We start from the raw sequence: 14556 nt of genomic DNA, 5'->3' as shown, positions 1-14556 counted from the left end.
TGACCTAAAGAATAGACATTTATTTCTTACAGTTCTGGAGGCTTGAAGGTCCAAGATCAAGGTTTTTGCAGGGTTTGGTTTCTGGTGAGGGCTGTCTTCTTGGCTTGCAGATGACAGTCTTCTCATGGTGGGAATATCTCTCTCTCTCTCTCCTCTTTCTCCCCTTCTTCATATAAGGCCACCAATCCCATTGGATTAGGGCCCCATCCTTATGACCTCATTTAGCATTAATTATCTCCTAAAAGTCCTATCTCCAAATACAGTCACACTGGGAGTTAGGGTTTCAACACATTTAACATATGAACTTTGTAGGGGACACAATTCAGTCCATAGCACCATCCCCTTCCCATATCCCTCCAATTATCTTCCCATTCACCCCCTCATCCATACACCCACCCCTCTCCTGGCCATTTTCTCATCTACTTTTCCATCCATCCATCCATCCATCCATCCATCCATCCATCCATCCATGCATGCATCATCCATCCAACAAACGTTTATTTGTCTCTCTCTCTCTCTTTTGAGAGAGAGAGTTTCTCTCTGTAGTCCAGGCTGGAGTGCAGTGGTGCAGTCTTGGCTCACTGCAACCTCTGCCTCAAGTGACTCTCCTGCCTCAGCCTCTTGAGAAGCTGGAATTACAGACATGTGCCACCATGACTGACTAATTTTATATTTTTAGAAGAGACAAGGTTTCTCTATGTTGTCAGGCTGGTCTCAAACTCCTGACCTCAGCCTTGGCCTCCCAAAGTGCTGGGATTACAGACTTGAGCCACCGTGCCTGGCTTCTCATTCTTATAATGGGGTCAGCTTTCACCTTTCCAGCTTCTTCTCCCTTGGCCATTCTATAGGAACTGTTGCATGCTTTCAAGTCTCTGGGCCTTTTTACTTATTTACGTATTTATTTGAGATAGAATCTCACTCTGTTGCCCAGGCTGGAGTGCAGTGGTGTGATCTCGGCTCACTGGAACCTCTGCCTCCTAGGTTCAAGCAATTCTCTTGCCTCAACCTCCGAAGTAGCTGGGATTACAGGCATGTGCCACCACACCCAGCTAGTTTTTGTATTTTAAGTAGAGATGGGGTTTCACCGTGTTGGCCAGGCTGGTCTCCAGCTCCTGACCTCCAGTGGTCTGCCCATCTCGGCCTCACAAATTACTGGGATTACAGGTGTGAGCCACTGTGCCAGGCCTAGTTTCTGGGCCTTTGGACATGCCTGTCCCCATCTGGGATGCCGTCCCCACAGTCCCTACCTGCTGTAATTCTGGAACCCCGTCCTCCATGAGGCCTTCCCTTGTTAGCCTGATGCTTGGTGGTGGTTCCCACTCAGTTCTCCCAGGGCCCGCTTGCTGTGGTTTTTATCCTCTGGAATGGAGTGGCCCACAGTGCTCTATGACTTTTCATGGGACCTACAGTCCCAGCCACAAGGAGAAAGACACTTCCTTCTCATCCTCTTCTGGCTGCTTTGACCCCAGCCTGACAGGGCCTTGATGGGGAGTGGGTGGAGAGAAAAATGACATCTCAGGTCCCAGGCTCCCTCCACTTAAAAGCTGTGACTCAGGGAGAGGGGGCTCCCTTCTCCCCATTTCCCCTCTCCAAGGCCCAGTGCTGGTTGGGGCTGAGTACTCCATATTGGTGTGGTGGGTGGGGCATTTTACTGGAGTTTTATTGACCTTGTGCTTCTGGGTAGCCAGAGAGGAAAAATGAAAAACCCACAAAAACCCCTTCTTTGATCTCTCGGGGAAATTTCTTGACATTTTGCCCGCCCTCTGCAGCCAGCACTCAGCTGTGTGGCTGGGTTTGCACGTGGGCGGGTTGGTGGAGGAAGGAAGCTGAGAGACCTTTGAGATTGAAAAGTGGAGATGTCATCGAATCCATCCTTGCACCCAGGCCTGTGATGCCCTCTCCAGCATTCCCGAGAGCAGGTCCCCAGCCCTTTGCTTACATACTCTTGGTGACAGGGAGCTCATTCACTGACTCATAACAATGACCATGATTCATACTGATGGAGTGTGTTATGTGCTGGCCACTGTGCTGGGCCCTTTACCCACCTTAGTTTCTTCAATCCTGATAAGAAACCCAGAGAGGAAACTTGGACATCGAGAGGTTCAGGGATTTGCCCAAGGTCACATGCGAATCAGTGGCTCAGCCGGGCCGTGGACATGACCACCCAGTGCAGTCTCCTGAGCTCTTCAGCTGTAGTTGATACTGACCCCCAAGGTCTCGAATTTGGGAGGCAGAAGAGTTTACGAGTGAAGAGCTAATGAGGGGGCTACAAAGCCCTTCCTGTTCTCCATCTTCCTGGACCACCCACCCTTTGTGTGCAGACTCGCTCCCCACAGGAAGGGGTCTCCCCTGCAGATGTCTGAGGCCTGTCCAGGTTCAGGGGGAGGATGTGAGGCCAGGCCAAGTGTTAGGTAGGGAGCATGGCAGGTATATCCCATCTTGTCCCAGGAGCTGAGGGTTCCTCCAAAGGCTGTGAACAGGAAGGAGGAGGAGGAGGGGGTTTGTGGGTTCCCCCAGCTTCCGCTGCCCTTGAGTAAAGCCCAGCTCCGTGCATGGGCACGCCCACTTGGTGTGACAGCTGCTGCCCCTGCCGCCTTCCTCTCCCCTGCCCAGTCCCTCTTCATCTTGGGCTTCAGCTGAGTGTGCTAGGCTCCCCTGTGCCCTCTGACACTGTCCCAGCAGAGTCCTCTCACAGCAGCTCCTGGCCCCTCACTGTCCCTGTGTGCTTGACACACCTCTGCATTCCTCAGGCTCCACTTAAGTGTAGGCCCTCCCTGACCCCAGCCTGGGCCACAGAGCAAGATTCTATCTCAAAAGAAAAAAAAAAAAAAAGAGAAATAAACATTTGTTGGATGGATGATGGTTGGATGGAGGGATGGCCCCAAGGCAGCTCAAAGATCTTGGCTCTGGGCTCTTGGTGCCTCCCATGGTTCCACTTTCCTAACACTCCTTCCATGTGTCATGACTTGTCTATCGTCTTCCTGCAGGATCCCCAGCCCTGAGCCCAGGGCTTGGCACATAGTAGATTCTCCATTTTTGAAAGAATAGGTGAACGAATGAATATGGCTGGCTTGCCCCGCATAGTCTTCTGTGACAGCCAGCTGCTGCCTCACAGGGCCAAGCTTCTATTGTCCCCCTGGCACCTCCCCCTGCTGAAGTTAGACCAGCCTCTCTCTCCTGCCCACCCCACTTGCAGGTACATCCTAGTCTTGTCTTTATTTAAGCCTGAAAAATCCACCAGGGTTCTTTTGTGTAGGAAGAAGTATGTGGGGGTGGGAAGGAGGAAATGGAAGGCAGTAGAAGGAATTAGGACTGGCCCAATGCAGCAAGCATTTATTGAGCTCTGTTGGATATAGGGTTATTTGGGGGAGAGAAGTACAAGGTCCTGCCTCCTGGGAGCAACCCACTAGTAGAGGAGGTGACATGCTTATAGATATCTGATACTCCAGAGGGTATCTGTGCTAAGATAGTTTCAAAGGAGGAAGAATGGGAGCTTACAGTGAGGAAAAGCCCCTAAACCACTGGTCTGCATACACCCATCCATCCATCCATTCATCTACCCATCCACCCATCTACCCACTCATCTACTCTTCCCTAACACATCCATCTAGCCACCCATCTATCTGCCCATCCACCGTTCCCCATCCATCCATCCACCCATCCTTCTACCCATCTACCCACTCATCCACTCTTCCCTAACCCATCCATCTATCCACCCATCTACCCACCCATCCACCTTTCCTCATCCATCCATCCATCCACCCACCCACCCATCCATCTACCCATCCACCCACCCACCCACCCACCCACCCATCCACCCATCCATCTACCCATCCACCCATCTACTCACTCATCCACTGTTCTTCCACCCACTCAGTCATCCACTGTTCTTCCACCTATCCATCCATCCACCCATCTACCCACCCATCCACCCTTCATCCATCCATCCATCCATCCACCCACCCACCCACCTACCCACTCATCCATCCACTCATCACTCATCCATCCATTCACCACTCATCCATCCACTCACTCACTCATCCATCCACCCACCCACTCATCCATCCACTCACCCACTCATCCATCCACTCACCCACTCATCCAACCACCCACCCACTCATCCACCTACTCATTTATCCATTCACCTACCCACTCACTCATCCATCCATCCACCCACCAACCTACTCATCCACCCATCTACCCATCTTCCCACCCATCCACCACTCATCTATCCATCCACCCACCCACCCACCCACCCACTCATCCATTTACCCACCTATCCACCCACTCATTCATTCATTGATTCACCCAATATGTTCCGTGTGTTTGCATTCTATCAGACCCTAGAGATTCAACCATGGGGGGAGGGGCAGCTATCATCTTGCCCTCACAAACTCAATCTCAATAAGACAAATATTATACCAGTTTGAGACTTTTCTATCTGCCTGTAAGAAAAGGGGGTACCATAGTTTGAATTCCCCCAGAAGTAGACTGTTATGGGCTGAATTGTGCCCCCCACCACCAATTCCTATGCTGAAGTCTTAACCCCAGAATCTCAGAATGTGACCTTATTTGGAGATGGGGTCTTTAAAAAGGCAATTGAGTTAAAATAAGTTCACTAGGATAGGCCCAAATCCAATATGACTGGTGCCTTTATGAGAGGAAATTAGGACACAGATATACACAGAGGCAAGACTGTGGGAGGCCATGGGGAACACAGTCCATCTATAAGTCAAAGAGAAAGAACTCAGAAGAAACTAGCCCTGTGCATACCTTGATTTTGGACTTCTGGCCTCAAAAACTGACTATGAATTTCTGTTGTTTAAGCCACCCTGTCTCTGGTAGTTCGTTATGGCAGCCTGAGCAGACTGATGCATAGACTTTGAGGCAAAGATCTGAGTACAGTTAGTGATGCCTGGAAACACCAATTTGGAAGTAGGGAAGTGGCAGAGGGAAGGGAAGGCAGCTTATAAAGTTGTGTTAGAAAGATAGTTACTGCTGTGGGCAACTGGGGCTTAATCCCTCTGGGGGCCTCTGGGAGCCAGTGCGGAACAGCTGAGGGCTGAGGGAGCTGGGGTATTTATATGCCAACGCCCATTAACCATTGGTGGAGCTGCTCCTGGGGTGGTACATCTTGGTAGGTCTGGTCTGCTGCACCCTGGCAGAGCAGGCTGTGGGTGTCCTGAGAGGGTGACTTTAAAGGGACCCAGAGAGAGGAGCTGGGTGGGGTCAGATGATCAGGAAAGTTCCATGAGAAGATGGTATTTCAGCCTGATCTGGCTGGGCATGAAGGGTTCCCAGTGGGTGGAAGTGGAGATGGAGAAGCCACTTAGCCTGCAGGAAGAACATTTGTGTTAGTTTGCTGGGGCTGCCATAACAAAGTACCACAGGCTGAGTGGCTTAAACCAGTGGTCCCCAACCTTTTTGGCACCAGGGACTGGTTTCATGGAAGACGATCTTTCCACGAAGTGGGGTCAGGGATGGTTTTGAGATGAAACTGTTCCATCTCAGATCATCAGGCATTAGAGTCTCATGAGGAGCGCGCAACCTAGATCCCTTGCGTGTGCAGTTCACAATAGGGTTTGCGCTCCTATGAGAATCTAATGCTGCCACTGATCTGTTAGGAGGTGTGGCCCAGGAGCTAATGCTTGCTCGCTGTCACTCACCTCCTGCTGTGTGGCCCCGTTCCTAACAGGCCATGGACTGGTACTGGTCCCCAGCTGGCTTAAACAACAGAGATGTATTGTCTCATACTTCTGGAGGCCAGAAGTTGTAGATCAGGATGTTGGCAAGGCCATTCTCCCTCTCAAGGCTCTAGGGAAAGACTTGGCTTCGCTCTCAACTTCCAGTAGTTTCTTAGTTTGTGGCAGCATCACTCCAGTCTACACATGGTGTTCTCCCTATGTGCATGTCTGTCTCTGTGTCTAAATTTCCCCTTTTCTTATTTATTTTATTTCATCTGTACTGTATTGTATTGTTTTAGAGACAGGGTTTTGCTCTGTCACCCAGGCTGGAGTGCAGTGGCACGATCATAGCCCACTGCAACCTCTAACTCCTGGGCTCAAGTGATCTTCCCACCTCAGCCTTTCTGAGTAGCTAGGAGTACAAGTGTGCACATCACACCTAGCTAATTTTCTATTGTTGTAGATGGGATCTTGCCATGTTGCCCAGACTAGTCTCTAACTCCTGGCCTCAAGTGATCCTCCCACTTCGGCCTCCTAAAGTGTTGGGATTACACGCATGAGGCACCATGCCTGACAATGTCTAAATTTCCCCTTTTCTTTTTCTTTTTTTTTTGAGATGGAGTTTCCCTCTGTTGCCCAGGCTGGAGTGCAGTGGTGTAATCTCAGCTCACTGCAACCTCCACCTCCCAGGTTCAAGTGATTTTCCTGCCCCAGCCTCCTGAGTAGCTGGGATTACAGGGACATGCCACCATACCCGGCTAATTTTTGTATTTTTAGTAGAGATGGGGTTTCACTATGTTGGCCAGGCTGGTCTTGAACTCCTGACCTCAGGTGATCCGTCCGCCTCAGCCTCCCAAAGTCCTGGGATTACAAGCGTGAGCCACCGCGCTGGCCACATTTCCCCTTTTCATGAGAACACCAGTCAGATTGGATTAGGCCCACCCTAGCGACTTCATTTTAACTGGATTGCCTCTTTAAAGCCCCTATCTCCAAATAAAATCACATTCTGAGGTACTGGGGGTTAGGATTCTAGAATATCTTTTTTGGGGGGAGACACAGTTTAATCCATATCAACATTCAGGATGTATGAGGGATGTCAGAGAAAAGACCAAGGTGCCCAGACTGGCTGCAGTAGAGAGGGCGTGAAGTGAGCAATGTACTAGAATGCCAGACTGGGAAGGTGGAGGCACCGTGTGAGGCCTGGGAGTGCAGGCTGGGGAATGCCGTATGAATTAGGTTGACAGAACATGTTTTAATGAAATATGTGTGAGGCCCTATGATAGGGGAGGCATTGGTGAGTGGACATGGAAAGACTCATCCTCAAGGAGCTGACTTTTTTTTTTGAGACGGGGTCTTGCTTTGTTGCCCAGGCTGGAGTGCAGTGGTGCAATCTCTGCTCACTGCAACCTCTGCCTCCTGGGTTCAAGTGATTCTCCTGCCTCAGCCTCCTGAGTAGCTGGGATTACAGGTGTGCACCACCACGCCTGGCTGATTTTTGTATTTTCAGTAGAGACGAGGTTTTACCGTGTTGGCCAGGCTGGTCTCAAACTCCTGACCTCAAATGATCCGCCTGGGCCAGGTGCAGTGGCTCACGCCTGTAATCCCAGCACTTTGGAAGGTCAAGGTGGGCGGATCATGAGATCAGGAGATCGAGACCATCTTGGCTAACACGGTGAAACCCCATCTCTACTAAAAATACAAACAATTAACCGGGTGTGGTGGTGATTGCCTGTAATCAAAGGTGGTGATTTCTGTATCAAAAAGAAAATAAAAATAGAAATAAAAGATTCGCCCACCTCAGCCTTCCAAAGTGCTAGGATTACAGGCATGAGCCATTGCACCCGATGGAGCTGACGTTCTTATGGGGAATTAGACACTGTGAAGACTGAGCTCACAAATAAATGTGTGATTACGACAGTTAGGTGTTGAAGGGCAAGGAAATGAGTCTTTGTTTTTACTGGGAATCACGACCAAGGCTCTGAGACAGTGATGCTTTGATTATGATGTGAAGGCTGAGTGGGAGTTACTAGGGGAGAGGAGTATTCCTGGCAGAGGACCAGCTTATTCAAAGGCCCTGGGGTGGCAGAAGCGAGCATGGCCCCTTTAGGGAACAGGGGAGGCCAGTGTGGCTAGAGATGAACGGGCAAGGGGGACATAGGTGAGCCGAACCTCACTGGCCATGGTAAGGACCCATCCTGGGAGCCATGAGAAGCCTTTGAAAGTTTTCAGCAAGGAATGATGGGGTCATATTTACCTCTCGGAAAGACTACTGGGGAACTACTGAAGTGTCTGAGTTAGAAAGCGACAGCCATGAAGCTAGTTTTTTTTTTTTTTTTTTGAGATGGAGTCTCACTCTATCGCCCAGGCTGGAGTGCAGTGACATGATCTCGGCTCACTGCAACCTCTGCCTCCCAGTTTCAAGCAATTCTCCTGCCTCAGCCTCCTGAGTAACTGGGATTACAAGCATGTACCACCACGCCCAGCTAATTTTTAGTAGAGACAGGGTTTCGCCATGTTGGCCAGGCTGGTCTTGAACTTATGACCTCAAATGATCCACGCGCCTCGGCCTCCCAAAGTGCTGGGATTACAGGTTTGACCCACTGTGCCTGGTCTGAAGTTAGTATTTTTGAGAGGTTCTTGTGTGTTGTACTAGGGCAGAGGTGCTTACCCTGGGGTCCGTGGACTCTCAAAGGTAGATTTCACGGGGAACATGAACCTGAATGGATTCAATTATTTTAATTAGCTTCTAGCTAAAATTCCCTTATGAATTCCTCCCATTATGAATTAAGGCAACAAAGCATAGTGGTAATTGGAGTACACAGCTCTGTCATCAGCAGAAATCATAGATATTCTCATATACTATTACAGTGGCTGCAGATGTTGTGAAATGTTTGGACTCATCACTGCTTTGAAACTATGGAGTTATTTTATCCTATTATCTAATGAGTTTACAAAGAATCACATGTTACTGTGTCTTTTTTTTTTTTTTTTTTGAGATGGAGTTTTGCGCCTGTTGCCCAGGCTGGAGTGCAATGGCGCGATCTCGGCTCATTGCAACTTCCGCCTCCCGGGTTCAAGTGATTCTCCTGCCTCAGCCTCCCAAGTAGCTGAGATTACAGGTGCCTGCCATGACACCCGGCTAATTTTTGTATTTTTAGTGGAGACGGTGTTTCACCATGTTGACTAGGCTGGTCTTGAACTCCTGACCTCATGTGATCCACCCGCCTCGGCCTCCCAAAGTGCTGGGGTTACAGGCGTGAGCCACCGCGCCCGACCTGTTACTATATCTTATGTTATTAAGTTTAATGCTTTGATAACCATATTCTAATATAGTTGGATTCCTCTGTATTCCTACATATTCTATTTATGAATTCATGATTCTGTGTAGTGTCCACAGGCTTCCTTAGAATGATTAGGGGCACAAGAAATATTGGGAACCCCCTGGTCTAGATTATTTTCACTGTAACTGGCAAAAGGGCTCAAATAAGACAAAAGACAAATAATTGGCTCCATAACAGGGAAGTCCATGAACACCCTACATTCAGATGTTTGAATTATGTCCTCAGGAGCCCATTTCTCTCCAACTCTGGCTTCTGTTGGCTTCTGAGTCACCTCCTTCTTTGGCAAGTCCTGCCCACACCATGCCCACGCTTAGGCAGTGATGACCTGGGCAGCTCTGGGCTTACCCGGCCCTTTCAGCCAGGAATCCAGTAGATACTGGATTTTTATCCAGCTTATTGGCTGGCATGCCTGGGTCATGTGCCCATACTAAACCAATCACAGTGGTGAGGAACATGGAGTACTCTGATTGGCCTGCTTGGGTCATGTGGCACTCTTGAGACAATTATATTGATGGGAGGAAGTATTCTGATTGGCCTGCTTGGGTCATGTGCTCATCCTGGTAGCAAGGTAGGCAGCGATTGCTGGATGACTTGTGTATCTCCAAATCAGGCTGGATTAGGGTCCTCGTGACAGGGGTGTCCAATCTGTTGGCTTCCCTGGGCCACATTGGAAGAAATGAATTTAGTCTAACACTAAGGATAGTGTTTTAGCTCTTTTTTTTTTTTTTTTGAGACGGAGTCTCACGCTGTTGCCCAGGCTGGAGTGCAGTGGCGCGATCTCGGCTCACTGCAAGCTCCGCCTCCTGGGTTCACGCCATTCTCCTGCCTCAGCCTCCTGAGTAGCTGGGACTACAGGCGCCCGCCACCGCGCCCGGCTAATTTTTTGTATTTTTAGTAGAGACGGGGTTTCACTGTGGTCTCGATCTCCTGACCTTGTGATCCACCCGCCTCGGCCTCCCAAAGTGCTGGGATTACAGGCTTGAGCCACCGCGTCCGGCCTGTTTTAGCTCTTAACTGACGAGAAAAAAAAAAAAAAAAAAAAATCTCATAATGTTTTAAGAAAGTTGCTGAGTTTGCGTTGGGCCTCATTCAAAACTGTCCTGGATCGAATGCGGCTCGTCCTGCGTTGGACAAGCTTGGTCTAGACTTTCATGGCCTAAAGTTATGACTCCGCTAATTCCTGCAGTGAGATAAGATCCCTGCAGAGAATGACAACCTGCTCATATAGGGCTTGTTGGGTGCCAGGGACTGCTGTAGTACTTTATACATATTTATCTTAGCAGTCCATTCAGTCCTTCCAAGAACACTAGGAGGTAGGTCCTATTACTAACTTAATAGTGCTAAATATATACACTTACTATGTACCCCCGCCCCCCGCCCCCCAAAAAACAGCGCTGACAAGGTCATTATCCTGCAATTGGCAAATGGCAGCCCTAGAATCCCAGGCCCAGCTCTCTATAACTATCTTGCTTTTCCTTGCCTGCTAGGGGCTCTTAGGCTAGAGTTGCCCCTCCTGGGTGTCAGGGCTTCCATCCATAGCACAAGAATTGGACTGACACATTTCGCGGGTTGGAGGTGGAACTGGGAGGCGCTTCAGGGATGAGAGGTGTGGGGCATTGGGTTGTAAGGCCTTTGCTAAGTCAGCCTGGTTTGGAGCTTCTCTGTTTCTTTTTCAAGGGCTGTTCCCGACACAGCAGTGCCCACAGAGGCCTGCTGACTGCAGGAAGCAGTGTGAACCTGACTACTACCTGGATGAAGCCGGCCGCTGTACGGCCTGCGTGAGTTGTTCTCGAGGTAAGGGCCCTTGTTCTCTCTCCAGGGCCTCCTTCTAGGGAGCATGAGGGGTCCTCAGAGGAGAGGTGAAGAATCTGGAAGGTGGAGAGCATCATGATTTGACGTCTGTTCTCTGAGTTGTCCTCCTGGTACCTCAGTTTACCTCTCTGCGTTTGTGATTTGATATCAGCCATGACCTTTTGCGTCCATACTCTCACGGAGACTTAACATGTTCCCTGGAGGAGAAGACTCACATTTTTTTGAGTTTAATCCTCACCACAGCCCTAGGGACGATTTCTTGCTTATCCTTGCTTTACAATGAGGAATTTGAGGATAGTGAGGTTAAGGGCCTTTCCAAAGTTACAGAACTCTGGTAAGTGGCAGAACTGGAGTTTGAGTTGTGGCCTGACGCCAAGAGCTGTGTACTTTTCCTAGGACCACAGGACTTCCAGGGAAACTGTTTCAATATGACCTTTTTTTTTTTTTTGAGACGGAGTTTCGCTCTGTCCCCCAGGCTGGAGTACAGTGACCGGATCTCAGCTCACTGCAAGCTCCGCCTCCCGGGTTTACGCCATTCTCCCGCCTCAGCCTCCCGAGTAGCTGGGACTACAGGCGCCCGCCACCTCGCCCGGCTAGTTTTTTGTATTTTTTAGTAGAGACGGGGTTTCACCGTGTTAGCCAGGGTGGTCTCGATCTCCTGACCCCGTGATCCGCCCGTCTCGGCCTCCCAAAGTGCTGGGATTACAGGCTTGAGCCACCGCGCCCGGCCTCAATATGGCCTTTTATTGTTCATTTCTTATTATGGTTAGAGAATGCGGTCTGTGTGCTAGCTAGTGTTTATTTTTGTGTGGATATTTTTGGGGGGCAGTTGGGGGGAAGGGTGGGGGAAATTTGTTGAGATCTTTTTGTGGTCTAATAATAATAAATGATCACATATTTTCAGAGTGTTCAGTGTGTGGGTGTTTTAAAATGTGTATTGTTTGTTGCGTATAAAGTTCTCTATGTATCTATTAGGTTAAGCTTGTTAATTGTTATTTAAATAATATGTACCCTTATTTACTTTTATCACCTTTATTTCTGAGAGATGTGTTAAAATCTTATCTCTCAGTACACTTGTTCATCTATTAGATTTTCATTGTGTTCTATTTTTGCTTCATATATGTCAAAGCTATGTTATTAGGTACATAAATGTTCATGAATATTATGTGTTTTTGGTGGGTTGGGCTTTTTATCCACATGAATATACCTCTCCATTCCTTGTAATGCCTTTTCCCTTAATTTCACATTTATTTGACAGTAATATTGCTATTCCTTCCTGGAAGAAGTAGCAAAGGTTAAAAAGAAAGAAGAGTAATAATAATACTGCCATTTCTTCTTTCTTTACATTAACATTTATCTGGTATATCTTTGAATTTCTAAAATTAATGACTGCATTTTATGAAATGAAAATTATAAACATTTATTATTTAAAATTCAAGCAATACAAAGAGTGAAAGGAAGAAAACAAACATTGCCTTCCCCAGCCCTCCATCTATAGACAACTACTATTATCATTAGATGGCTGACATGCTTCTCTACCTCTCTGGATAAAGATAGGTAGGTTAGTAACCAGACAGGCTGTACACACATACAAAGAAGGAATTTTAAGAGAATGGCAACATCTTATTTATGACATTAAAATGATAATATTTAATTTTAATCAAAAGTATCAGAAAAAGAAACCAAAGTGAAACAGAAGAATGCCAGACCTCAGTCAGATTAATGTATTTTCAGCAAAAGATATTGCAGTTCCTTTAAAGAAAACCCCTCTAAAATTAAGAAAGGAGGTTATGAAAATCAGTAAGTGGTTAATAATCATTTCAGGAACTACTGTCTCTTGCGGTAAAGGTACAATCTGCTTATTTCGAGTTTTGGACAGTAGAGAATAGATTGATTCCCTGTAACAAAGAACAGAGCAATTATTTTTCCCCACCTCCTCATCCTCTTCCTGACTTTTATTGCTTACACAATTTTTACTTTGTCGTAATCTATAATGTTTATATTCTCATCTGCAACCATAAGCCCCTTGGCATGTTAGCCTGAAATTTTTTTATTATTCATGATGAGTTTATTTGGCACAATTTCTCCATTCCTGAGTTTTTCACTTCGATTCATCATTTGAGTGATTGGATTACACTGTCAGGTGGATTTTTCAAGAAGGGCTCAATATTCTCTGAGTTATTTCATGTTTGAGGATGCTTGTCTGTTGCTTATATTTTTGTTCTCTTTTTTACTTTTTGAGACAGAGTCTGACTCTGTCGCCCAGGCTGGAGTGCAGTGGTGCGATCTCGGCTCACTACAACCTCCACCTCCTGGGTTCAAGCGATTCTTCTGCCTCAGTCTCCTGAGTAGCTGAGATTACAGGGATGTGCCACCACGTCCGGATAATTTTTGTATTTTTAGTAGAGATGGGGTTTCATCATGTTGCCCGGGCTGGTCTCAAACTCCTGACCTCAAGTGATCCACCCGCCTCAGCCTCCCAAAGTGTTGGGATTACAGGCGTGAGCCACCACGCCCGGCCCAATTTCTTTCTTTACATTTTAAGACAGGGTCTCACTTTGTTGTCCAGGCTGGCCTTAAACTCCAGGGCTCAAGTGTTCCTCCTGCCTCGGCCTCCCGAGTAGCTGGGGCTGCAGGTGCATACCGCTGCACCCAACTTACAATTTTTTTGTGTGTCTGTGAGGATATAAATTATAGTCATGCATTGCTTAATGACAGGAATACATTCTGACAAATGTGTCAGGCAATTCTGTCATTGTGCAAACATCCTAGAGTAGTGTACTTACACACACCTACATGATGTAGCCTACTGTGCCCCTAGGCTCTATGGCAGATCCTTTTGCTCCTAAGCTACAAATCTGCACAGCACACGACTGTCCTGAATACTGTAGGCAACTGTGACACAATAGTAAGTATCTGTGTATCTAAACATAGAAAAGGTGCAGTAAAAATACGATATAGGCCGGGCGCAGTGGCTCACACCTGTAATCTCAGCACTTTGGGAGGCCGAGGCGGGTGGATCACCTGAGGTCAGGAGTTCGAGACCAGCCTGGCCAGCATGGCGAAACCCCATCTCTACTAAAAATACAAAAATTAGCCGGGTGTGGTGGCACGTGCCTGTAGTCCCAGCTACTCGGGGGGCTGAAGCAGGAGAATTGCTTGAACCTGGGAGGCAGAGGTTGCAGTGCACCAAGACTATGTCACTGTACTCCAGCCTGGGTGACAGAGCGAGGCACCATCTTAAAAAAAAAAAAGGCATGAAATATAAAAGATGACACATTTATACAGGGCACTTACCATGAATGGAACTTGCAGGACACGAAGTTGTTCTGGGTGAGTCAATGAGTAAGTGGTGGGTGAGTGTGATGGCCTAGGGCATTACTATACACTTTATAGTACATTTTATCAATGCCGTACTTTATCAATGCCGTACACTTAGGCTACACTAAATTTATAAGACATATTTTTCTTTCTTCAATAATATATGAAACAACTTTTTCACTTTATAAACTTTAACTTTTTAAACTTTGGCTCTTTTCTAATAACACTTAGCTTAAAGCGCAAACACATTGTACAGCTGTACAAAAATATTTTCTTTATAGCCTTATTCAATACACTCTTTTATATTTTAAAATTTTATTATTTTTAACATTTTTAAGTTATATGCTGAGACACAAACACTTACATTATCCGAGGCAGGATCATCGGAATCACTGTCT

The 14556-nt window shown here is 47.4% G+C and overlaps 1 protein-coding gene across 3 annotated transcripts in view; it reads left to right on the top strand.

Moving 5' to 3' along the window:
• Window positions 1–14556, top strand: part of LOC105473175 (TNF receptor superfamily member 8) — an 82430-nt gene that overhangs the window by 23262 nt on the left and 44612 nt on the right. For all 3 annotated transcript variants that reach the window (XM_011726830.2, XM_011726833.3, XM_011726828.2), the window contains exon 3: window positions 10703–10819. In XM_011726830.2, the coding sequence (XP_011725132.2) occupies window positions 10703–10819 (117 nt within the window). The remainder of the gene's footprint in view (window positions 1–10702; window positions 10820–14556) is intronic.

The sequence above is a fragment of the Macaca nemestrina genome, chromosome 1 (assembly GCF_043159975.1).
Source record: "Macaca nemestrina isolate mMacNem1 chromosome 1, mMacNem.hap1, whole genome shotgun sequence".
In the NCBI taxonomy this organism is placed as follows: domain Eukaryota; kingdom Metazoa; phylum Chordata; class Mammalia; order Primates; family Cercopithecidae; genus Macaca; species Macaca nemestrina.
Note: the sequence above shows the minus strand (reverse complement) of the source record. Positions and strands in the feature narration are given on the sequence as shown.